At 38.1% G+C, this 26,638-nt stretch overlaps 1 protein-coding gene and 2 long non-coding RNA genes across 3 annotated transcripts in view; 2 read left to right on the plus strand and 1 right to left on the minus strand.

The window, feature by feature from the left end:
* The first annotated feature begins 387 nt into the window (after positions 1-387).
* Positions 388-26,638, plus strand: part of LOC101171296 (round spermatid basic protein 1-like) — a 30,877-nt gene continuing 4,626 nt past the window's right edge. The window contains exons 1-8 of the mRNA XM_023952533.1: positions 388-1,127; positions 5,435-5,575; positions 11,021-11,544; positions 11,737-11,895; positions 21,490-21,627; positions 22,544-22,686; positions 25,871-26,041; positions 26,209-26,317. Of these exons, the coding sequence (XP_023808301.1) occupies positions 518-1,127; positions 5,435-5,575; positions 11,021-11,544; positions 11,737-11,895; positions 21,490-21,627; positions 22,544-22,686; positions 25,871-26,041; positions 26,209-26,317 (1,995 nt within the window). The 5' untranslated portion in view covers positions 388-517. The remainder of the gene's footprint in view (positions 1,128-5,434; positions 5,576-11,020; positions 11,545-11,736; positions 11,896-21,489; positions 21,628-22,543; positions 22,687-25,870; positions 26,042-26,208; positions 26,318-26,638) is intronic.
* Positions 17,857-19,074, plus strand: LOC111946957. Its single transcript, XR_002872811.1, has 3 exons — positions 17,857-17,894; positions 18,579-18,658; positions 18,736-19,074. It is a non-coding gene; the product is annotated as an uncharacterized LOC111946957 (long non-coding RNA).
* On the minus strand, positions 19,077-20,148 carry LOC111946958. Its single transcript, XR_002872812.1, has 2 exons — positions 20,095-20,148; positions 19,077-19,353 (listed from the first exon to the last, which is right to left on the minus strand). It is a non-coding gene; the product is annotated as an uncharacterized LOC111946958 (long non-coding RNA).

A 26,638-nucleotide genomic window follows, 5' to 3' on the forward strand; every position in this document is an offset into this window, starting at 1 on the left:
GCCCGGACGATGCTGTACACGGATGAAGTAGTCTAAAACAGGATGAGATTACAATGGAGTGGCTTGTAGCACCCACGTTACAAAAAAGCTCTTTTTCTAACGGCATTTTTTTTATGTTCCTGATTAACAACGATTTGAAAAAGAACTACTCAAGTCATAATGAGAAAATGCCACAAGAACATGTTAAACACGCCAAAAGAGTTTTTATTTTTATTTGAGTGGGTCTTTATACTTATAAATAAATATTTTAATATTTTTTTTCTGTGTTTATTTAAAAAGTGTTTGGATTAATTTCTTCATGTGTTAGAAATAAATAACAGTAGGCGCATGGACTTGTGTTGCTGAGCTCCGCCTTAGAGACTTCATTCCAGCACCAATTAACCCCGCCCCCAACTAGCTGTCAATCAACTAAGGTCCCGCCCCCTCTTAGTCTGCTTGCATGTCGCGAGGAAAAAAAAAAGCCCACAGCAGCAGCAGTGGCCGTTGGGGAAGAGAGTAAACAGAGAGAAGCCTCAAGATGGCTGACACGCAGGGCTCTGTTCACCTCACTGGAGCCGTAGCCGTCGTACCTCACGCCGTAACCTCCGTCAAGAGCATGTTCGGCAAGCCCACCGAGGTGAAGGGAGCCCCGGACTACCGCTCCCAACCTTACCGAGATTTTACATCGCCGCCGCCCAAGAAGGTCCGAGTCGAGGAGAGGAGCGTTAAACCGAAGAAACTCGGCAGAGACGGAGGCGTGGAGAGCGACTCTAGCGGGAAGGAGAAACTCCAGCAGTCCGCGAAGCAGCAGAGTTACGCCAGCGCGGGTTTGTGGAGCTTTAGCCCGGCGAAGAGCAGCAGCGGCGGCGGCGGCAACCCGTCAATGCCTGGTGCCGGCGGCGGATCACACAAAGTCTTCAAACAGAGCGACTTCTTCCTCCATAAGGCGCCTTTTTCCTCGAAACCAAAGTGCAAAGATAAACAGAAGGACAAGGGAAAAGGAGGCGGGGAGGAGAAAAAGAAACACAAACTGTTGACCTCCCTACAGGGGAGTAACGTAGCCAACAACAACAACGACATCAGTAGGTTTAACAACATTTCACCAGCAGTGAAGAGGGAAAATGGAGAGGTCGCATTTCCAGCCAAAGGTGGGCATTCTTAATCATTGATTTATCAGAATAGTTTACTTAAATCGCGTTAAATAATTAATGTGAACAATAGTTCATTAGTTGGCTTAATTCTCTGGACATTTCTCCTCAGCTTTAACTCAAAATCCACTCTGTGGTTCCTAACGTAGTTCTACCGATGGAAGTTCGTTCTGGAACGTGCTCAGCTCACGCGCTCACTGCGGGAGGGGGGGGGGGCACCATGGCCGCCCGCGTTCGCCGCTCGTTCACCCGTTGGTGAACTGGAGTTCGCCGGTTGTATTGTAAGCAGCTGCTCCCGAGCTGCGGTGCAGCGGTGTCCATTACGTAATATTAATACACGACGCTTCTCGTTCCGTTCAACCCGCTTTTGTTGAATTGAACTAGACAAACCGCCTGTCGAACAGATACTTTTAAACCCCCTATATGTCCTGGTGTAAGCCAGAAGTTTGTCGTCGGGGTCTTAAGCGGTGTTATGCGCTGTCATAACAATATGACAGCCACCCGCCATTGAGGGCGGCTGTCATAGTCATTATGGGGTAAGTGTTTTGGTTGACTACCACGCCCCCCTCCTCTATAACCCCGGGAGGGTTTGAGAATCAGTTACAACGTCGTACGTGATCTAGGACCACAAACGAAATACATTCTTATATACTAATAATTCATAGAGATTTACTTGTATGTCTTAACAATTACATACTTATCATTTTTGTGTGTGAAGGTGGGCAAAAAACAAATAAATAAAAAATTACTTGTAAAATGTTTCTTCATTATTACATTGATTTAAGTGTCACACCTCTTGTAGTATTTTATTTTTTTATTCGTGTATGTGTGTTAAGGCACAGGTGGGTGGGAATATGTCAGTGTGGTGTGCGTGAGAGTATGATGTCACCCTTTTTTCTAGTTGGGTGGTTTAAGGGGTCATGACACTCTCCAAACACTCTGTAGTCACGTCGAACACCGGGTGAGATGTGCTGTTGGCTGGTGGCCCTGAAACATGATCGGAAGCTGCCGTGTAAACAGACCCCTGCTTGTCACATTCATTTTTCTCTGGTTTTGGGACAGGTAAATGTAAGTTCACTTTAGTGAGCTGTTTACTTGCTAAAAATGTCAGATATGACGTTTTTTTTCTTTTAATTCAATAAATGCAGGAGCATTCTCGTAAAGGCAAATACGTCTAGCTTGGGATGTGTGTGCAGTACTTCAGCTTTATTAAAGATTCACTGATGCACAACATTTCTTCCCAAAAAAAATTGTGCTTGAGCCCAGGACTAACCAAGCCTTAAAAACCAACTCAGATGATTCTTTGATCTAGTTTAGAATCATTCCCAGTAGTCTTTTGATTATGATTCTGCTGTTTGTAGCAACAACAACAAAAAAAGTAGTTTTCTAGGACCTAGTTTCTGCAGAGCGGCATTAGTTCAATAGAAATTCACAACTGATTTGGGGACAGGACTGTCATCCATCTGTTTACACTCTCTCCTGCTAGCTTACAGCCCCTCACATCCCCAAACTAACAATACCTGTCCAGCCGTACCGTTTAGAGCAACATACCAGCTCAGTGTGAGAATGGAATCATTGCAGTAGCATCATTAGTTTCCAGATTTTTGCTGTTTTATTGGAGATGAAATCGGCGAAGTGACTGACAAAATTGATTAACAACTAGACCAAAGACAAAGAAAACTTACAGCGGAAAAGATAAAGTGTACATAAACTAAAGGAACACAGTGGAGTTGACCATAACAGAGCTTTTAGGTCTTATGATTAATTCATTTGTTCATGGTGTTTGATGTTATTTATTTTTTCTGGTTTGTTACAGTGATGTAAAATAAGCACTCATTGTTGCTTCTGCTATTTCAGAAACAGACACTTTGCATCTCTCAAAAGCCCTTGAATCTTTCTGCAGACTCCTTTTGCCCGAGGAGGCATTGAATTGGTGCACCTGCCTGGATGAAATGACCATCTGCGGTGGCAGGATTTTGCTGGAAGTCGTTTTTGCCTGTTGTCCCAGAGTGAGACAAACCAAACCTGCGAGGAAACACAGCCCAGATTTGTTTGGGAATCTCTGAATTGCTAGCTTCATGCATGCTTTTGTTTCTCTGTTAGCTCCAGTTTCACTGTGTCTGCTCTGCCTTGCTCTTGGCAGACTGATTGTTTAAAGGCCTTTTCAGACGTGCATTGCTTTCATTTGATCAAAAGGCAGCTGAACAGGTCGGTGTCGTGTCTGAATGAGCACCCAGGAGCTTTTCTGAAACGTTTTACAATGACAGCTGGCTAAGTTATTTTCGTGTCTGGCTTGAATGAAAACAAAAATAAACAAAATAAAAAAAAGAATCTAAAGGCCTTTTGATCTACAACAAAAGCTTTAACCTAGTCACTTTTAAGGCCTCAAAGTCACAGCAGTTTATCTGAATAGACTTAAAGTGTCAGTAAAACTACCGGTAAATGTTACATACATTAATAATGTACACTAATGTTTAGTCACAGTGACGTGACCTTGAAGCTGTGGATATTCTGATTGCCATGAGAGAAAATGTACTATTTTTCTGAGCATAAAAAGCTGAATTCCTCATCAGGAAATCCCTTAATGTCTAAAATCTAGAGAGGTTGTGATTTGAGCAGCTTCTTCATCTTTACTGAGATGGTCTGCTCTGTAGCACATAGACTTTGGGAACACTCCCTTCCAAGTCTGAATTGAATCTGAGCTTCTATTGTTTTAAGTGATCTCCACCCAGCACCTTTTGACTGCTGTGGTACACTTCCCATATGTCCATGGCAACCAGGGAATTGATCTTTTGCTTGCTGTTCAGCTATCTTTCATGTGCGTTCTACAGTCCATTCATACATTAAGCTTTGTTCTGTTCAAGCAGTAACATAAGAGTAAATAGGAGCAGATCAGTTTTAGGTATAAAGTTTGCTGACTACATTTTTCTGTAATCATTTTTATATTCTGCTGCAATTTCCTTTATGTACATAATAAATAAATATACAACTTTTCCATTATGATATTGTTTTTAACGCAAACATCATAATTTACTACCTCTCGTGCGTTTTTTAAAATGGTTTCATAAACTGTTAGATGCCAGAATGAAATATTAAGTTGAGCTTCCTTTTAAAGAGTAGACCTGCTGTGTCCTGGTTTGAAACCAGTTAGTGCTACAATAGGGGAAAAAACGGTTTCAAGGTTTAGAAAGAAGTTATCTTGACTAATTTACCAGTTTTGTTCTGCAGGTGTTTTATGTATCTTAGACTTGTGTCTGTACTGGGTATTCATTTGTGGAAAATTATGTTGTTGTTTTTTTGTTGGCTACCTTCAGGGAATCTGTGTGTTGTTTTGTCATTTTGGAGTATCTGTTTTGCATAAACCTGCAATCAGTTCCACATTTATAAGAGTGACATTTGTGACTGCCTGTATTCTCCAACATATAGTTATTACAAAAGAATGGATGACAATTTTTTTCTTTCAATATTATGGTAAGTGAATACAAGACTTTGATATTCTCCTGCTGCTTTTCTAAGGCTTCAAAGTCTTTTCCCTCTTGATCCTACAGACAGAAAATCCAGCAGCCAACTCTTTCCCTCTCCCTTAGTCGACAGCAGAGACGTCTGAAAATGAGACCTTTCTTTTCTCTGACAGAGGCATCTTTTGCAAATATTTTCTTTATTCAAAATTAAAGGAAGTAAGGTGTCAAGTGAGATAGTTATTCTTTTTTTTTTGTTGTTAAAAAACATGTTTTTAAGAAAAATCAGATTTCCTCATGACGGCTGGGCAGTGTTCATGTCGGGCCTTTTTTACTTAGCACTCTTATAGTTAGAAAAGGGGTTGATGTTTTAGTTTTTAAACTGATTCTGTCACTCACAGCAATTTGCAGAATTAGAGTGGACTCCAGTTTCTCCATTCGTAACACTCCTTCAGCACTCGTGTGACTCTCTGTCAGATGGAGTGCTGGAAAAGGAAAAGCTATGAGGAGAGCAAAGGAGGGGATTGAAACACTTCTTAGACTAAAAATAGAAAATTTAGAACACCTGGGCAAGAAGGGTTTCTTGGAAACATTACTGTGGTTTGATGGGGTTTATTATATTACAATGGGAGAAACTGAAAGGAATTTGGTTTAGGAAATATCCTTTTTTTTTCTGACTATATCTGATTAAAAAAAGGGGGGGGGGGTAGCCTTAAAATTTAACTTAAAATTTATCATGATAGCCAGAGCGAAACACTGGAGTTTTGACATTTAAACGTGTTTCTCAGGCGTTCAAATGAACCTACTCTGCTCCTGTGTTTCTGAAATCCTTCCTTCCTACTTTCACAGATTTGCACTCCCCCAAGGACAAAGCAAAGGAAACGGAGAAGAGGAAAGCCAAGGAACAAGAGACGGAAAAGGAGAAGAAAAAGCACAAACTGACAAACGAGATCAAGAGGGAGAACGGGGAAGTCAAACAGCCGATTAAAGGTTTGTGAAAGCCCTCGTGCATACCAAGTGACCTGTGGAGATGAAGCAACACATGCCTGTGATTGGTTAAACAGATGTTTGGTTTGAAATCTATTTAAAGACTTTAGCATGATCGTAAAAGGTCTTATGACATAAAAATTCCTTTTCTTTTTCATTTGTTGGGATCAATTAATTAAATAGTTTTTTTTTTCATTTCCCTATTTTTAGGTTAAAATCTTTCTTAAAAAAGATATACAAAATGTATTGTTTTTTCACAAGAATTACTACTGAGGGATACCTGCTGCTTTATTGTTTATAATTAAACATTAAAACCTAGTTGTGACAATGTGTGCAAACAGTTTTTTTTTTCATTTTAGTGATATGTTTCTAGTAAAAAAATGAGCTACAAACATGTCACAAAATAACAGAACAGCCTCTTATGCAGTTTGGAATCAGCCCTCCCCACAAAAGGATTACATGACATTAAATTCTGCTCTGTGTTTTACTATCAAATATAATATAGCATAGTCATACTACGTGTAGAAGATAGACTCCCAATTTTCCTTCTGCATCTTTAGTGGCATTCTTATCATATTCATTTAGAGGATTCTCCGTTTTTTTTATTATTATGGAATATATGAAGTTGCCCGATAAGGAAGATAAACCAGCCAAGCAAAAATACACAAACTATTTTCATTTTAGGTTTTTAAACATTACAGTTTAAAAAAAAAAAAACTTTAAGCAAACATGTTTGAGATCTTATTACCAACTGGAACTCATGTTTGGCAAAATCTTTCATTTCTTTTGTGTACTTGGTTGTTGGTGATTACGGTCAAACGTAGTTCTGTAGGCAACAGCATCATTTTGATAAACAAAACCCAGATGAATAAAAGCCCATGATAAGCCCTGTGGTTTATCAGTGAGGTTTTCATTCCTTTGTAAATGCATCAGTAACTCTCATCATTAACCCTTTGACAGTTGTGAATTATATGTAGAGCATCGACCGTAATCTTCACCTCCATCTGTGTGGGTAATCTGATCCCAGCACAGCCGCCTGCCTGTAGGCAGGGCTCTTTGTTGTTTTCTTTTCCTTTTTTTAAGTTTAAAGCTTCCTTTAGCACATGAATGCACCACTGACGGATGTATGTCCCTGTGAATGCCAGTTTTATTTCCATTGATTCCCTTTGGTTTTAAAGCTTCTGTCAGACTGGCAGGCATCCGTTCTGGAATGTCCCGACCACACCGTGACATTTCAAGGACTTAGCGGTAGTTTAGCCACATACCATGACCAGTGGGCTGCGGATGAAAATTACAGAGAGATAATCTGCGATATGTCGTTATTTCTGCACTCCGTAGAAAGGACACGAACCCGTGTAATGTTGATTCATCTTGTCATTATAGGAGACGGCTGGTCTTATGAGAGACGTTAGGCTAGAGGGAGCGTGTGTTAAACCTACAGTCATCCTGCGAGGTAGTCTGGTATTTAATCATGTGTGTTTACGATAATAGACACACTAAAATCCAGAGAGATTCTGCATCATTAGAGAAAGAAATGAGGTAGGGACTCTCCCTGATTGAAGGAGGTTTTTTAAGTGTGTTGACTTTTTTTATTTTTTATTCGCTGCTATAATTACGGTACAGATCTGAGGGAAGACAGGAAGGGAACATTAGAAATGTGTCTATGATGTTTTGTAATCATTGCAGTAGTATTAAATATTCAAGTGAAAAGGACAACAGTGGAGATTAGTAAAGAAATCAATATGTTGCAGACAACCATTCTGACTTTAAGACTATTTTATACCCACTGAGCTTTTCTAAAGCCTGTGTTCATCTGATCTCGATCTCTGCTGTCGTAGATCTGGACTATTTAGGCAAAAGACTTCAGTCAATTAGTTATGCATGTCACAGTTTAGTAATTCAACAGTTAGTGCATTTTCTGTCAGTCATTATTTTTGTACCATAAGCTACCATTTTTTCTGACTTAATAAATAATTTAATGCCCTAGAGTTTATTTCAAGGAGCTAAAAGGTAACTTGAGCTCTGACTTTTTTCTTTTAATTCCAATAAGGCCTGAAGTGCAGGGTTGATGATGAAAACTGGCTTCCCTGAGTCGCCTCTCTTCAGCAGTAAGACATAGCAAATGATCAGGTCAGTCAAAGCAGACTTATCCCATTAAGTTATGATTTATTTACTTCAGATCTAATTTGATCAGATTTGAAATAGAGCAAAATGTACTTTTTGAATTTCTGGTAATTTTGCTGAGTTGTGTAAGGTTTCACATAGCTGGTGTTTCAAACTTAAGTGGATCTTGTGTAAAATAACAAAAACAAAACTGGCTAGTGCGTACATTAAAAATGAGCAGTATTTTCTGGTATAGAGACACTTGAAATAGCATTAAACACCCACTTCAATAAAAATTGTGTTTTAACATGTTCTTGTAGCGTTTTCTCATGATGGAGGACATATATAAAGAAAATTAAAATTTAAAACGGTGTTTTTGAGTATTTCTTAATTCAAATTGTGGTAAATCAGGAGCAGACAAAAAATGCAGTTTGAAAAAGGTTATAGTAGTTATGTACAAACTACAATCGGCGGGCCACAAGCTCCCAGCTCCGCTCCTTTCTGATGCATCCACTTGCAGACGAGTAGGTCCATTAAAATCTTAGTTCTCCTCGTCCGGGGTGGCATCTGGCTTAAAAGTGAACCGCTGGATTGCTCTGCACCATAAGTCCCGCCCACATCTCATAGACGAATTTTCTAATGAAATACTGCTGCTCTGCAGAAATTATGTCCCAGACAGGTTTTTTAGATTTTGGCTAAAAACAGTGTAATCGTAATGAAAAGGCTACGGTACTGGGAACGCTTTTACAATGGACCAAAAGATGATTTAAGTGGGACTCAAAAGGATATTGTAAATGAGGAGTAATTCAAGTAAAAAGATTCTTCTTAATGAGGGATACATGTTTTATTGTTTTAATTTGTTCATATTATTAGGAACAATTCTGTTTTAATAAATGGGTATTTAAACCTAATATATATACGGTAGTATATACGGTAGTTTGCCTGTTTAGTCCCGGTTTGTGGCAAAGTTTTGAGGCACAACCATCACAGAAGGACGGTGTTGATTACCAAAAACATTGAGCCAAAACGTTTGAGCTGCCAGGATCATATTTAAAATCCAGACCGCCTCTACTTGATGAACTTCCAGGATGTTTTTTAGAGGAAACCTTTAACAGTCTGACTGTCGGGGAACTTTCTGTAGGTCATAGCATCTTTGATGAATCACAAATGGCTACTGCAGAATCAAGTTTGGTCCAACAGTAATTAGACTGAAAGTGAGTCACGCGCGGGTGTTTTGGATTGGGGGAGAAAAATGCCTTTTGACAGCAGTGTAATGTACTCCCTTCAGTAAAACCACACACACACACCGAATGGTAGATTTGACCAGACGTCAGTGATGTGTGTGCAAGAAAAGCTACAAATATATTAGGTAGATGTAAATTCATAGCAAAGATTTTTGAGCTGACTTTGACCAAAAATAAACAGTTTATTGTTTTTTGATGGATGTTTCATTGGATTTTGTGGGAAAGAACAGCTCCTTTTGCTATCTGCACTCAGGAAAGTTCTAGGAAGGCAGTAGATAATGTTAGTTAAGAATAATTGATGAAAATGGTGTAAATGTTAGATTATTTAAGGTTTATCTGGATTGGATTTCAAGTTTTTAAAATAACATATTGGCTGCTACTTTTACCTGATTTGTGCATTTTATAATTTGAACTTTTTTTATTGTGAAGGTGACTGAGTCCATTCACACTGACAATATAACCAATTGATGGTAATGCTCCATTGGCTTTTATGCGTCTGACAAATACCCATAATTCCAACCCTGCAGGGGATAAGTGTGTGAACACCAATGGTGATGTGGCTAAACTCAATCTTTTTTTGCCCCAGTATCATACAATGTAATAACAGTATTTAAACATCAATTTAGAGAATAAGGAATTTTTTATATTTTATCTCTGAAAGGGAGAAAAAGGGGAAATTTGTCTTAAAAACCTCTTTGCATGTAACTATTTCTGCAAAAAAAGACTATTTAGAATCATATCCTTTTCTGAGGTTTCAGTTTCAATTAAATGTTTGATTAAATTAACGTCTTCTTTGGCAAAAATGAGCATGTTCGGAACTGAACGTGTTTTTTTAAAAGCTATAAATATCGACAATGCACACATATATTTGTCTTTTAAACAGACTTGACTAAGTAATGTTGCTTAAATCAAACATTGGAGGTTTCCATGTAAGCTGGATTAATTTGACAGATGGTCAAGTAAATGTGTGCTTTTTAACAAGGGTGTATTATTGCTTTAAAAGAGAAACGGCACACCGTTTTCTATATTCTAAAGTTATTATTACCCAGAATACCATCAACTAAAGTAATTATTCTTTTTTTTTTTACTATTGTATTGTTTACACTCACTGGAATTTTAGAAAAGATAATGAATTTTGTTCATTCTTGCCTTACAATTAGGAAAGCAATGGCATGTAAGATAGCAGCAAAAAGCAATTATAGTGAACACTCAGTCCCCAGATCTCAAAGGCAAATAATTAAAATTCTAGCAAAGAGATATAATTGATCTTGAGCTTTGTCTCAATAACTATAGAAACTCCTAACAATTGATGGGCAATGGTTTTGTTGTCACAAAATAGGCTTGATGGGTTGATGTTGAATTATATTTGATAACAAACGTTTGTGTTTGGGAAGAATTGGAGGAGGAGGAGTGACATGTGGCTTGAAGGGTTCTTGGATCACAAAATAGGGATTCACTCTCCCTCTGTTTGCTGCACTCGTTCATTTGATCCATCTTCTCCCTGTTCTTCATTTTGTCCTCCATTTTTCTGTAACATATGAAGTGCCAGCTAAACTGAAAATATGCAAACCAGTGGTCTTCACATACATTATATAGATGTTTTCAACTTGAAAAACGTATCCATTTAAATGAAGTCCTTCATTCACACAGTATTAATGTATTTTGAGTAGTATTTAATGTCATATATTCTTCCAAATGACTTTAAAAAATTAGGTTTTGTTTGTCAAATGTGTGGTTTGATGCCAGTCATCAGTAATTTAGAGTTTGGAGTTTGGTTTGTGCTCTTTACAGTTCTTTTGTTGTTACAAACTAATTTATTATATATCAAATTGATTGGATGAATGAAAAATCCAGAAGTAATTATGTGTTTGAGTTTGAGTAACAAAGAATATGATTTGTTATAAATATAAGGTCTTTCATTTGTATTTTGTTTCATTTTTTTGGAATTGTGGTTTTTTTTTTTTGGTTTCTGGAATTTTATTTTTTGATTGTTGTGATGTCTAAAGTGATTTTCCCTACTTGTTGGTGGGATTTGACTTTCATGGCCATCACAGAATTTGCTCTCCAACACATTTAATATTTTTCTCGTTTCATTTTCCAGAAGAAAAAGAAAAGGCGAAGATCAGCTCTGAGGAGCTGCAAATCAAAAAGGTGAAAAAGAAAAAGAAAAAGAAACACAAAGAAGGAGAAAAGCATAAGCGAGTCAAGATGTGTCACCGCTCCTGCCAAACCATCTGTGCTGGTCTTCTTCTTCTTCCTGGTCCTTTATTGTCGACGAACTCTTCCTCCTCAGAACTGACAAACCGCCTCTCTCTGTCTCCGTTTAAATCCCCTCTACCCGTTTGCCCTTTGCCCAATGATAAGATCTCACATCTTGACTCCTATCCACCCAACGTCTCGTCCTCGATGAAGGCTGCCTTTCCAACAAAACCATGCCTGCAGAGCGCCTATCCTGGGATGGCAGGCCTAGAGTTTGCCTCTTTCATTCATATAGAGAACCAGCCTAACGGAGGGGCTCTAATAGCTCATGCCTACACATCCCAGCTTTCCTCTCTGTCAGCTGACCAGAGACGGAGATTTGCTCAAGAATTTGTCACTTTGGCATTCAGCGAGGACACGTCACAGGTACCACATGCTTGGATTTGAAAAGCCCCTGTGGGTTTTTTTGTAGCTTCATTAAAACTTCTGCTTAAATCTAACTTTAATCTTAAATTCTTGGTGCATTCTGAACCAGTAGTAAGTTTTGAGGGTTTATGTGTTATTGTTTAATCCTGCTCTTTAAAAAAATCATTGCTTTGTTTGCTGTTTTTTCCCCAGGCAGCTCATTATGTCATGGGAATTGTCCATGGAGAAGCGAAATACTTAACAGACTTCTTGGATTACTTTTCAACCAAGTTCCCATCAGTTCCTGTCAAAATGGAAATACTGGGAAAGAAAGACATAGAAACTACCACCATGTCAAACTTCTACACTCAGGTCAGTCAAACGCACAAAATGATTAGCAGGCCTGCAAATTAGCAATGTACCAATAACTTCGTACTCAATTGCTACTATTTACTTAACAGGACTTGATTACTAATTACCACTTAAAGGCAATTATTGCTGAAGAGAATTTTGGTTAAGGCTTGTCAGAAGGATTGAATTTGTGTCACCCGTTTCCTCTGTTCTTGGTTTTTTTAAAGTTTGAAGATGTGGAGTGTTTAAACCTGGTGATCAGGGAATAATCAAGATTTGATTGGTATAAATATTTAGCATTTAATGCAGTTCCACATTGACAAGATGTTAATAGTGGTACTATTGTTTGTGGGGGTCCTTTAAATGTGAAGAAACTTTAATATCAGGTTATTCTATATCAATTTCATTGTACAATGGACAATGACAATACAAGCAAATCTAATCTAATAGCCTAATGTAATAGATTTAAAACACTGAAATTAGGTCAAGTGCTGTTCTGGGAAAACTGTTCAACAATATTTATTGAGTCCCTTTGAAAACGTTAAGAAAGCAAATAAAAATATTGTCAGTTTAAAGTGTTAGTGTTGTGGTGAAATGACCCTTAGGTGTGGTGAAATGTGGGGTGGAAGTAGATCGTAGGTAGCTGCTGTGAGCTTGTTCTATTATTGTTCTTTTAATCATCCGTTTGGAGCAGGGTCTGGCATTTATGTCTTAATGTTTGATCCTTTTGTCTTTTGGACAGAATGAACTGCAAAAGTCTGTGTTTGATCCCTGTTTGGTTTTTGACCTTGACTTCAGGGCAATTTGATGGTGAAAAACTGAAATTTGAAAGAGGAAAACAAAAATTTCATGTCGATACGTGGTTCCTGTTCAAACTAAAACATCGATTTTTTTCTGCTTGTTTTTTAAACACGGAGATGAATTAAGAGGTTAAAGTGGAACTTTAGATTGGATTTTGTTTCTGTTGCAAACTTCTGCTGGCAAATGTTGCTGAAACTGTGAACTGTTTTCTTGTAAAGTACAAAGCTCAAGATGAGTTTATGAAATCAGGACGGAACATTTTCAGTCAAAATTCTGAGTTAAATGTTTGCTGTGGTGTTTTGTACATCAATACTAACATTTTGACATAAAGCCAGGAGATTATTTTTTATGTTTTATAGGTCTGGCCAATTCTATTGTTGGTTAATTTGTAGAACTTTTTATTTACTTTTTATTTTCTTTATATGCACACATTCATATTTGTACACAAACGATAACATGAAGCATTCTTGTATTTGCCATTTCAAAGGAAGTTTATTCTAAAGTGTGGGGATTTGCTTCAAATACATTTTAAAAATGATTTTTAGTTAATGATTTAAAATAATACTTTAAGTGGTTCCTATCCCGCTTGTTAAGACACAGAATGTGCATTAGAAGAAAGATCAGCACAATTGTTATAGAAATAACCACTTAATTTTCAGAAACACCCATAAACTTTTAAATATATAAAATAAGAAGTGCAAAAAATTAAGATCAGATTTCTTTTTTTCTTTTTTTGGATATAAAAACATGTCTAAAAATTTGAACCAAAGATGTTTTTTTGCATCTCAGATATTATGATCTAAAGGAACTCAATTGAAAACAGAAACTGAGAGTTAATGCAGAGCCAGCCGGATGTTATAGAAGAAAGCAGCAGGCTGTGGAAGAGCTGCTGATGCTTGGTGGAGTCAAAGCTGTTGGAGGATCACTGTTGAAAACCTTTTTTACTGACCCACAACATTGCCGCTCAGTTTGAAATATGAATGCATTTATTCTTTATATTTGATCATTGATCTAACTTTGAGTAAATGATCACAGTGAGTCGTTTCCATTTAGAGTTATGTAATGTCTGTGATGTAAATAAAACACCATTCATGGCCCAAAACTAGCCAGAATTCCCTTTTGAGACACTCAGCGTCAAGGTAATCATAACCTCTTTGAGGTAGACCAGCATTTGTTTACTATTCACCAATAATTGGGACAGTAAATCTTTTATCTCAGAAAGACTTTAAACTAATCGAAGATGTGAACTTTCATTGTTTCATCTGTTCTCTCCTTGTAATTCGGTGGCTTGTGTGGTCCGTTGTAAGAGTAATGTTCCTTGCAGGGATAACGTCATCGTCCACTAGCCTTGTTCATTTTTTCTTCACTCGTAGCTCCCAGCAGTGACCTTGAGACAGAGATATACAGTCCACACATAGACAGAGATGTGACCACGCATATTGATGATGTATAAACAGGGACAGGTGTACACAGAGATTAATCACCTATAGTCTAATTTTTCCATCGTGTCCTGAAGGTCCCTTTTTTCATCCTAGTTTCATCTAATGTTTCTTCTTTTGCATTTTCTTTTTCCTTCTGTAGTGTTGTAGCCCTGGTTGACTCTACACCTGTTTTTTGTTCAATCTGGAAGAGAAAAGAGCAAAAAGAAAAGTGCCTTTTGTTGTTGAGGTTCCTGTTCTTCTGGAGTCGACAGGAAATTTGTGGTGTTCAGAATGTGACTGCAGGCGCAGGAGCTGCTGTGCGTCTGTTTTGATTTCAGGACTTTGCTGAACCCATTTTTTAGTGTTGGTAATGATCGTGTGGGGATTATAGCACTCTGCATTCTTACAGCAAGCCTGCAGTTTAACACGCAACGTGTCTAAACTGAGAAGTAATTTGTTCTTGTTTAGTCACCAAGAGCAGAAAGAAAATAACACCAGAATTTTGAGGGCAAACATGCAAAGTCCATTGTGTTGTGATTTAACAACATAATGTAAACAATTTCAGAGAAATTGCTCCTTTATACTGTTTTGTTTCAAAACTCCCTATTTTGTTGACAATTTTATAAAATAAAACATTAATTTACAGCTACATGGAGGTGCAAATAAATAAAATAAATTAGTTGCATTTTTACTTTACACACTCTTAAAACCATTTTAGTTCAACATGTTATTAGATTTAATTGTTGTTTGGGTGATGTTGAAGACAAAATGGGGAGAACTTTAGCAGCTGTTTGCACTTTAAAAGGCAAGGTGACATGTAGCAACACTGAAGTTTGCACTGACTATAAATGAGACAGACGGGTCTTGCAAGTCACCCTTTATTAAAGACTGAAACCATAATGGAAATTTTTTAAAAGGATAAAATATTATAATATATTAGAAATATTTCCCAGAAGTCAATCTGGTCAGAGCCTACTTCCTATATAAGGCTCTGAGCTGCCTGTTTTATCATGAAATTATCAGCCTTAAGAAGAAAACTGCAGTTTGATTTAATTATTGATGTATTTTGATTTGTAAAAGGCTGCTTTTAATTGTAATTTAAGAGTTTTTTTAAAGTATAAAACTGTCTTTGATAGCTAAAATTTGTTCTAGCTTCATTTTTACTTTTGAAAATTTTCAATGAAAAATTTGTATAAATAGATGGTATTACTGAAGGATGAAAATAATTAGACAAAAATTGTCTTTAAAAGGTAAGCACCTTTTAATTAGTCCTCTTCTGTTGTGCCTCAAAAAAGTTAAAGAAATCTCAATTAAAAAGATATTTCAAATGGTCTTTTTTTTCTTCCATTTGACACTTTGTTTGCTTCTGTTTATTCCCCCATAGGGATTCTGCTTAGTCTGTATTCACTATGGAAGCAGTTGATCAGATCTTTGTTTGGAGCCAGCAGCATTTACAAAGAAAATAGAAACAAATCTGAGTAAAAATGACAGCTTCAATTAAACAGCTTCTCTCACTAAGCTTGTGTTTTTTCTTTATACCTGCCTTACGTTTGATGAGGAGATTTGTTATATCTTTAAAAGTGACTTTGCTTGTGGATTTGCTTAGTTTTAAACGGAACTAAGCCAAAATCATGTTTAACCAACAAGTGTGTGTCCAGTTGTATTTGAGGCAGCCAGAAGCTTTGTGACGCAAGAGCGGTAATGGACTAATAGACTTAGCAGTCTATCGTCTGACTGAGTGTAACTCCTTCAAAGAGAGACTCTAAGATCTGAGGAAGACGTGGACGGGTCGCAGAAGGGTCAGAGAGAGGTGCAAGACTGCGTTAGTGTGAAGTGATGAAAGACAGGGATCGCGGTTACAGATTTAACCAGAGGGCACGCTGGTGACAGAGATCTAATAGACTTTCCCCTAAGGACCTTAGATTTATATGGAGGAAATACAGACGCTGATTAAAAAAGAAAACAGATGCCAGTAAAACTGCGAGGTGTCAGTGAGTTTACATGATCGAACACAAAGGACAGGGCCGTCTACACTGCAAAAACACCAATCTTAAGAAAGAAATCACTAGAAAGTAGTAAAGTGATCTCTCCATGCAGCAAGTACTTTTTACTTATCAAGGAGTTCCACACAAGGACTCAAAATGGGAAAATAAGCTAAAAGCAACTGTTAGATGAAATTGTAGGCCTAATATCATGTATTTGTTACCAGTTCTAAGAAAAATAATTTTTGTAATTCATTTTGATAAAAGTGTAAAAACTGGAAATGACTCATTTTACAACATAGTGAGAAAACTATCTTAGTACAAGTTGGCCCATCTTAATAAATCCTCATAAAAACTAAAACTAGTGCTTAAATTATTGTTTCCAAAATGATGAATGTCACTATAACTTGTCAACATGTATTGAACTTTAAAACAACATCCTTAAAACCAAAAAAAACAAAAATTACAGTTTGAGCTATTTTAATTTTTTTAAGTCCTAAATCCATTTATTAGTCAAAAGTATGGCATGAAAGGATTTTGACCTAATAATTAAGTCCCTATTTCTGAATCCTAGCTCTTAATGAGGCAAACAATTCTTGGAATGATGTAGAGCAAAGATAAGTGTCTAATACTTTGCAGAGGAAAATAATTGATTTCAGATTTTCCATTTTCTTTTGTTTGCTTTCACTTAATAAAGACAGCTGCGGTGTGTCTATTTGAGGAAATTTATTTATTTATTTTCATCAGAATGCGCCTCTGATGTGAGACTGATCTATTTGCAAACAGCACGGGGGATTATTGAGCTGTTAAATTATGCACATGTAAACACGCACATACAGAAATACCTCCAGAAGACCAGCTAATTAAAATTGTGCAGATAAATGTATGCATAGGGGAAAGAAGCTGGTGCTTTCAGTTGTGAACTCCATGTTTGCACACAAACTCTCACGCTTTTTTTCTGCCAGTATTTAGGTCAGTGACTCAGTGAGGCTATTTAAAGTTCTGCCTTTATATGTGTGGGCTAAATATTCCAGGCTCTTAGTCATCATTGTCGTTCATCTTAAAGCACAGATGCTTTGAAATGAGGTGGAAAAAACGAATAAACAGCCCAACAGTTTGCAAAAATTTAGATGTAGACATGGAAAACTTCATGCCCTCTTCAAAACACGTATATCAGGATTCTTCTTTAGCTGTTTTGAAAGTCTTTCTTTCTTTACAATTAAAAAAAAACAAAAACAATTTTTGTTTCATTTTTCAAATGCAATTTTCACCATCTCTTGCGATAGGCATATGGCACGGCTTGATATCACGATAACAATACATTTGCGATTTATTGTGCAGGCCTAGAAAATACCATTTGGGTTGAGACAGTTTGTTTTACTATAACTTGAAAACAACCGTATGGTGTCAAAATAGAGCCTAAAGTATTGCGCATCAAAACAGTAAAACCGCGCATCAAAACCCCAAATCTGCGAATCAAAATGCATAAATTGAGAACCAAAACCCACAATTTGCAACCAAAAGCCTTTCCCCAAAGCACAATCCTATTTCTCAGCTGCCGATTTGTTTTCTCGCCATTCTGAAATCCTGTTTTTGAGTTGCAGTTTTATTTTGAAACTGTCTTTTTGAGTTGCGCTTTTATTTTTTGAGTTGCGCTTTTATTTTTTGCGGTTTTGATTCTAAAACCTGTCGACACGTAAAAACAGCGACATGTCAGTCAAGGGGAGGGGAGGCGGGACATCCCTGATATCCAGAAGCTCATTGGCTACCGAATAAGACCGAGTCTTACGTCAACAGACCAGTTTAGAATGTGCCGGTAAGTTTCTCATGTTTTTCATATCTTTTACTATATTAAAATATCAAAATTGTACTTTATTTAACCAGAGGACGCCAGCACATTCAGATGAGGAGCTCCCCCAGTAGCTGCTAGTGAAAAAAGATGTTAGAAAGTTAGATGTTGCATGACAAACTATCAGCATTGTTCTCCTGTGTTAGCATGCTAGCTAGCTCAATGCTAGCGGGGAATCCAGCTCTTCTCATGACTTTTGTGGATTAAACAAAGTCGATTTTTTACCACAGTGTCAGGATCGGTCATGTCAACCTGGGAATAATTGCCCGTGGATTGTCACTATGGTTAATCAAATAGTTTTTTAAGAAGTACTTTCATGTATATATAAGGTTTTCAAGGTTAATCAAATATGTTATAACCTATAAGGTTTCTCAATATTTTTCAGGGTTTACAGACAGAGGGAATTATTGAACAGAGAAACAATATTGCTGTGCCATATTATTCAAAATGTATGCGTCTGCACTATGCAGACTGGCAGAAGTCCGGTATTCGAGTGAACCAGAGCAGAGTAAATTGTAGCAGACCAGCAAAAACGTGTTTTATTCCACTTAAAATTATTCCAGTATTAGACATCAATAGAATTATTAGTATATTTAATTGGGTGGTGGTTTTAAAATTGACTATTGCTGAATGTTTGTTGTTTTCTATAAGGGCCGTTGTTATGCATACCATAACAAAAAAGGCAGGAATACTGAGGCAGCTACGACGTGGATGTCTACATCTTCTTTAAGGTAATGAAAAAAATTTAATCTTAATTTTTCTCTTCTTTTTTTGGTTAATTAACTTTGCTGTTTTTGTTTCTTTCCAGATGCAGGCCCCAAAGACGTCCCAGTGTGATGCAAAGGCTGTCCAGCAGGCTCACAGACATCTCCTGTCAACTGAAAGAGAAGCCTTTAAAATAGTTGTCCATTTTGACCACACTGTCTGCTTCCCATTTCTTAGTGCCTGTACGAAAACAGTGACTTTTCCACCTCAAGTCTTTTAAGGAGTTTTAAAAACAGTTGTTTTAATTTCTCTGAATTGTGGTTCAGAATTTCACAGAATCTAATGCACTTGACTCTGTGTTTCAAAGATCTTTGCAAAACCATCAGTCTTTTGTACAAAACACATTCAATGGTCAAACATTAAAAAATGAAGCTTTACAAAATACCAGTGGTGATTATTAGCCATTTATTTTCTTAAGGGGGGCAGTATTTTGTAAGGCAGATGAGATCTGTTCACATTGTTAGTTTTTGTTACATCCTGCTGTGATGACATGCATAGATCAGTACATAAATGTTAATGTCTTGGCCATGGTTTTCTGATGTCCCACAAGGGTTGAACAGGTCTGAGAGGAGAGAGGACAAGCCACAGAGGGAACAACAACTCCAACAGTTTCCTGCTCTGCCTGGTTTAAGTTAGTCTGTCGTCCAATGTCCACAGCATCCTGCACACAAAGAAAAATGTATTTAAGACAGTTAAAATGAGTGTGTGTGTGTATATATTTATATATATATACACACACACACACCTTAATTGCTACTCAGTAGCTGCATATTGTGAAAGGTAACTTCCTGTGTTAACCTGCAATCTTTAAGGTTGAGAAAATTATTTTGGAATACAGTTCAGAATCAGAAAAACTTTATTGATCCCACCTGTGGGAAATTTGCTCTGGTACTTCAAATAAAAATTGTGTTTCTTTTATTTATTTATTTTAAATAGGGATTAACTTGATCCCAAACTAGGAAAGGTGTCACTTTCTTGCAGCAATATGTTGCTTTGTTGTTCAATCCATCTGTGTAATCCCTAAGGAAATATTGAAAAACCTTATATATACATGAATGTACTTCTTAAAAAACTATTTGATTAACCATAGTGACAATCCACGGGCAATTATTCCCAGGTTGACATGACCGATCCTGACACTGTGGTAAAAAATCGACTTTGTTTAATCCACAAAAGTCATGAGAAGAGCTGGATACCCCGCTAGCATTGAGCTAGCTAGCATGCTAACACAGGAGAACAATGCTGATAGTTTGTCATGCAACATCTAACTTTCTAACATCTTTTTTCACTAGCAGCTACTGGGGGAGCTCCTCATCTGAATGTGCTGGCGTCCTCTGGTTAAATAAAGTACAATTTTGATATTTTAATATAGTAAAAGATATGAAAAACATGAGAAACTTACCGGCACATTCTAAACTGGTCTGTTGACGTAAGACTCGGTCTTATTCGGTAGCCAATGAGCTTCTGGATATCAGGGATGTCCCGCCTCCCCTCCCCTTGACTGACATGTCGCTGTTTTTACGTGTCGACAGGTTTTAGAATCAAAACCGCAAAAAATAAAAGCGCAACTCAAAAAATAAAAGCGCAACTCAAAAAGACAGTTTCAAAATAAAACTGCAACTCAAAAACAGGATTTCAGAATGGCGAGAAAACAAATCGGCAGCTGAGAAATAGGATTGTGCTTTGGGGAAAGGCTTTTGGTTGCAAATTGTGGGTTTTGGTTCTCAATTTATGCATTTTGATTCGCAGATTTGGGGTTTTGATGCGCGGTTTTACTGTTTTGATGCGCAATACTTTAGGCTCTATTTTGACACCATACAACCGAGCGCATCACAGTGGACAACACACACGTGATGGCAGCAGTAAATGATCAACAATCATTACAGTTCAGTGTGTAAAAACACTGGTTGAATTTTTGGCTGGAGATATTCTGAATCGATTTTAGGTCACTGAATCAGATCATTAAAGATGAACCATGAATTGTATCAGCGACCACAAATTATGAAATTTGTGGCCGGGATAGGCTCCGGCAGCCCCGTGACCCCAAAAGGGACAAAACGGTATAGAAAATGAATGAATGAATGAATAAAATCGTAGGTCAAATGAATTATTACAGCCCTAGCTATTTTCTTCCGGTGTTTCTTTAATTTTTTTTTTATTTAGCTGTGATCTCCCTCCCCAGCTTGTGTTTCCTAACGCAGCTCGTCTCCTCTAACCATCTTTTTATTTTCACCACCATTCCTCTCCATCTGTTTTGCTTCCCCGCGTTCTTCCTCTACTCTGTTTCCGGACTCTTCTTCCTCTCCGCCGTCTCTCTCCCATTCTGTCTCCCTTTATCTCCGCCTCGTTGTCAAGCGGTGACTCACTGGAGGCGCGCTGCCAAGGATTCGACAAATACACACCAATGCGCTCGCTCACGCACACACTCGCCCATCCAGATCCGCCAAGAGTGCAGCACGCAGGGCAAGAGGCTGCACGTACGGCAGACACATGCACTAACAGAGGCACTGTTCAGGACGGAGGGGAAGGCAGTCGCACACATGCACACAGCTCTGTCAGCCAAGTGGAAAGCAGCAAACAGTCTGCTGAGTGAGTCACATTCATTGGTGGAGCAGAAACGCCATGTGAACCCGCCGACACAACGTCTATTTTCACACCCAACACACATCCTCTATATGCATGTTTTTTTAAAGTCTCAGTTTCAATGTCAAAGTCCTAATAGAGAAAATATTATTGTTGCTGTGTTTAATCAACAGTAGATCTGTGTATCCTGATCTTGTCTAATCTTCATTATCAGGTGAAGAGAACATACAGTCACGGCACGTACAGAGCGGGAGCTATGAGACAGATCAGCCTGGTGGGAGCCGTGGATGAGGAGGTTGGGGATTACTTCCCTGAATTCCTCGGTATGCTGGAGGAGTCTCCTTTCCTAAAGGTGAGAGTGTAATCCTGAACAACAGCTTGGTAGATAAACTGACAGGATGTGGGAAAATAAAAAAGGGGGATTAAAGGAGGAGCAGTGAACTTTAACGTTAACCGACCATATTTAAGGTTTGGAGGGTCACTAAAGTATGCAACTGAATGAAGTTATGGAAAAAAACTAATTTTATATGATGTTAGAAGAGGTAAATATTTCTGAAGGGGTCAAAATGCTTTAAAATATATTTAGATATATAGATTACTTGTTGAAAACACTGCTACAGAACTGGAGCCTTTTTTTTTGATTGGATGGTCCAGTTGGTTGTTAAAGACCCGACTCTGATGAAAGTTGGGATTTTGGTGTTTTCAACATTTTCTTTGGGCATTTTTCTCATAGTGGAGGACGTATGTTTAAAGAAAACTACGTTTAAGTGTGCATTTCTCAGTATTTCTTTGTTCAAATCGGCGTTAATCAGTAACAAATGGAAAGAAAAAGCTTGTAGAAGCGACTTAGAAGCTACTACGACAAGCCACAAGTTCTCTGCTTTGCCCCATTCTGATGCAGACGACTAGATCCATGTACGTCTTCGTTGTCCTTGTCTGAGCTGATATCTGGCTCATAAACTGTCACAGAAAATGACACAGACTTTTCGATTATGGTTAAAAACCGCTCAATTATAATTAAAAGATGAATAGGATGGCACTTTAAGACTTTAAAAGGCAAAAACACCCAAATATTGTTTACTTTTTTTTATAAAACAATAGATGAGAAGCCGAACACTTGATCAGTGTTTTTAATAATGTGGAATCATTATGAATCTTCAGCACATAGGTGTCCCTGATGAAACAGAAACTGAGTGACTTTAGTCTCTCGTGACATTGTAATCAGACTTGGCCACTTTCTCACTCCGAACTTTTTTGTGTGTCTGCAGCTGACGCTCCCTTGGGGGACGCTCTCCAGTCTAAGTCACATGTGTCCCACGGAGAGCGACGACGGTCCGATAATGTGGGTCAGACCTGGAGAGCAGACGATACCAGTAGCAGACGTACCAAAGTCTCCTTTTAAAAGAAAACGGTGAGTCTCACAGTCATTTCTTCTGCACTTTTGCATGAAAAGACCCAGAAATAATTTCCACAAGACAGACATTTTAGTCTCTGCGGCTGCTGTTTATGCTGGATACAAGTCTTGAGTGCTGCCTGCCTTGTTGAGCCAGCGTCTTGTGCTTTTTTTGGCTGCCCTGAAGGACTGATTGTGGAGAGCAGAAAAAAAAAAAAGTAGCACACTTGCCTTTTGAAACTGCAGCCCTTGTAACGGTGTGAAGCTTTGTTGTTGTCGAACACCAGCGGATGAAGCAATTACCCTTCTCCCTGCCTGTGCCACTGTTGCTCGCATTAAGGTGCTGCCTCCAACACGAGCAAGTGGTTTCTGTAAGCGAGGCCGCGAGTGAGAGCGTGCGTGTTTTTGTTATGTTAGCGGTATGCTGCTCACCGCTCGGATGAGATCATCCTCACATCAGCCGCTTCTTTACATGGCTCCCAGCCAAACGTGGGCCTCACACTTTCATTAGCTGCTTCTTGTTTATTCATCAGTTTTCCCATAAAGCTTTGTGTTTGTTGCAGCCTTAAAGCTGCAATTAAAGGCTTCATTTTTAAAACATTAATGCCATCCTCTTTTGTATTGGGGATGTTTCAATAAAGGGGATTCAATGTCCCTGTGCCTCCACCTCTAAATGTTTGCCCATTTGTCTCCCGTCTCTCTCCTTATCCCCTCCTTTTACTAGATTCAAGGTGGTGGTTGTCACACAGACATGTTCTGGAGCTTCCAATGCTTTTTTTAATGTCATAAATAGAAAATATCACAGTCCTGCAAATGTTGCTTATTTTAATGTGGACAAAGAGTCATTACATTTTTGTGTTGGAAAGTAAAGTGAAAATTGTTTGTGAGGACTTTAAGGTTTTGGTTTACAATTTAAATGCATGTGTGCACAAGCAGCATGTTTTTGTGGTGTTGTTCCTGGTTTGTGGGGTTGAATTAACTCATTTTAACAACAATTTGATTGATATTGTAATTTGTGGTTAATGATACAATCCATGGTCGATTTGGGTTATTTTTAACGATCCGATTCACCGACCTAAAACCAATCCAGGACATCTTTGGCCAAAACTTCAACCAGTGTGACTCGGAGAGAAATACTTGAATATTGAACAGTGCAGGTGAAGTTTTCCAGACTCCTTGTATTTCTGACAAGATAATTAAGTGTAAATTAGATATGTGTACAAACAAACAAGAATCAATGGCAAATCCATTCACGTTTAAGATTCATAAAGTTCAGCCCACTGTGGTTTTTCCACATTAACATGTCTTTGAACATTAACATGTCTTTGCAAAGACAAAGTGTTTCCACGTATTGGACTGTAAGGATGACTTGATCATTTTTTGCTAGCATCACTTTTGTGTTGTCCACTGTGATGCACTTCGTCATTTCAAAATTATAATCAAATAAACTGCGGCCCAACCCAAATGTTATTTTCCAATACCAATATAATCGATTTTATTTCATTTTAAGAGGATTTAATGGTATAACAAGATTTGATTAACAACTTGATCAGGTTGGATCCTAGAAACATAAGTTGATTCATCAATTAAGTCCATTAATCGTTTACAGCCCTACTGGTTTTATCGACGTAAAAAAGCTCTGAGATTTTTATGATAAAAATACGTTTGTTATTGTGGTTTTGTTATGCAAATGAGACAGAATTCTTCAGCTTTTAATAAACTTCTTTGTACTTTTGGAGTTGAGCAACAATTGCATGGTAGCATTGAAGACTGTTTCAAACTTTGATTGTGTCACCTTTGAATCACACTCTTACTGAACCACTTTGTGCAGTCTAGTTGTGTTTGAGTATTGAGAAAAGCTTTGGGTTAGAAAAAAAAATAGGATGCTGTCGTGTACAAGTTCATATGTCAATAATATACGGTAATTGTTAATATGTGTACATTTGCATTATTCTTTATCCTGCTCTTTCCCATGTTTTAAAGTATTTTTGGTGCTTTACCTCCTGAAACCCCCACCTAAGTTTATCTGTTTTCCCCATCACCAGCTCCATACTGCTGCTATTTATTCTGCCTTTATTGTTCAGACTCACACCCCCTCCCCAGTTTTTATCTGACCATAAATACAGGAGTCTGACCTGATGGTGTGGTGCACACATTCATGACAGGCTGCAGAACAGAAGGACCTCACATACTGAGGATATTTAAAGACCTTTAGAACATGCTAATGTCATTCACCATGTGCATGTTCAGCCCCCTCCCCGCTACACTCATGTCAGACTGCAGTCAGCACACACTTTCTGAGATATGTGTGTGTGTGTGTGTGTGTGTGTGTGGCTTCATTTCTATTTCCCTCCACTTCTCCATCCCTCCTCCCGCAGCTCATGCCTCTCGTCTTATCTATGAAATGAATGAACGCACAGTTCAGTAAAGCAGCTTCGCCGTCTGCGCCTGTGTTGTGCTCACGAAGGAATCTGCCAGATTCCTTGCGTGTGTGTGTGTTTACACTCCGGATTGAATGTGACTACAGCTCCTGTGTGAGTCAGCAGTGAGCTGACTGCAGTACTTCCATTGTTCGGCCCCTTAGCTGTTCAGCCTGCATGCATGAAGCCAAGTGTGAACGCACGACTGTAAGTGATCTTGTGCGGGGTTTTATATCACAAAATTACATTCAAGATCAGGTAATTTTATTTATTTTTGTGCAAAATAAATAAAAGAAGGCTACTCATTGCTATTTTTCCATTCTGAGAAAACTGGATGAATTAGTAATGTTTAAAGAATATCCTGTTTTTCATAGTGAATTATAAATAACAGAGCTCAAAAGACGGTTGTTTTCACTACAATTTAAATGGTTGAAGATGGTCTCTGGGTAACTGTAATTATTCTGGATTTCAGGGGATTTTTCTTAAAGAAAATATGAAACTTTTACTTTGTTTTTGGTCAGTTAAACCCACAAATTAAAAACAATACCAAGAAATCATCTGATCTTTATTTTTATAGAGTTTATCAATAATTAATGTAATTATTTACCGATGTAGACAATAAGAAAAAACTTATTTAAGGTTGATTTTGTGTAAAAACACCAACTTGTAACTTATGTTACACTTATGTGTGTGTGTATGTGTGTGTGTGTGTTGTCGGGTAGAAAAAGCTGTCTGTTTTTAGTTTCAAATGGATAAAGATGGACTGCTTTATGCTCCCTCAGCTCCACCAATGAAGTAAAGAACCTGCTGCAGTCGCTGCCCAGGACCAGCGAGCCCAGAGAGATGTTGTTTGAAGACCGGACACGGGCCCACGCCGACCACATAGGGCAGGGGTTTGATCGGCAGACCACCGCCGCTGTGGGGGTGCTGAAGGCCATATGCCCCGTAGACCGGTAAGCAGTGAGGCCAAAAGAAAAACATTCACGCATTATTAATGCCACGTTAGTGTTGGCTGCTTGTTCAGAGGTGACAGGTTTGCACAGCTTACTCTGTGACGGTTAGCATATAATCCCTCTGTTATCTCCTCCTGCCTTCCCGCCTTGTGTTTTCCTTTTTCCAGCTCAGAACCTCCTCGTGTTACCAAAGATATTGTGTGTTTCCATGCTGGTGATTTCCCTTATGTGGTTCAGAGGCTGCAGTTGGACTTGCATGAACCCCCCCTGTCTCAGGTGATGCATCACACTCACATTGGCATCAGCACAGCTCATGTCTCCATTTGGATCAAGGATCCCCCCTACAGTGTTGCAATGACACCCTTTTCAAATTCATGTTTGTTGCTGCCACCTAGTGGCGTAAACAAAGCATCAGTAACCCAGAGCAGGCTTTTTTTGTGTGACATACTTTAGGTTATTATTTAATGAATTTCATTTATTTTACGGATCTAGCTAAATTACTTTTTTTTTTTAAAAAGAACTAACAGTCTGAAAAACTGTACTTTTTTTTTGGTAATGTGCTTTTACTCTGCTGACTCCTTACAAAGAATCGTTTGT

The sequence above is a fragment of the Oryzias latipes genome, chromosome 23, assembly GCF_002234675.1.
Source record: "Oryzias latipes chromosome 23, ASM223467v1".
NCBI classification, from domain to species: Eukaryota; Metazoa; Chordata; class Actinopteri; order Beloniformes; family Adrianichthyidae; genus Oryzias; species Oryzias latipes.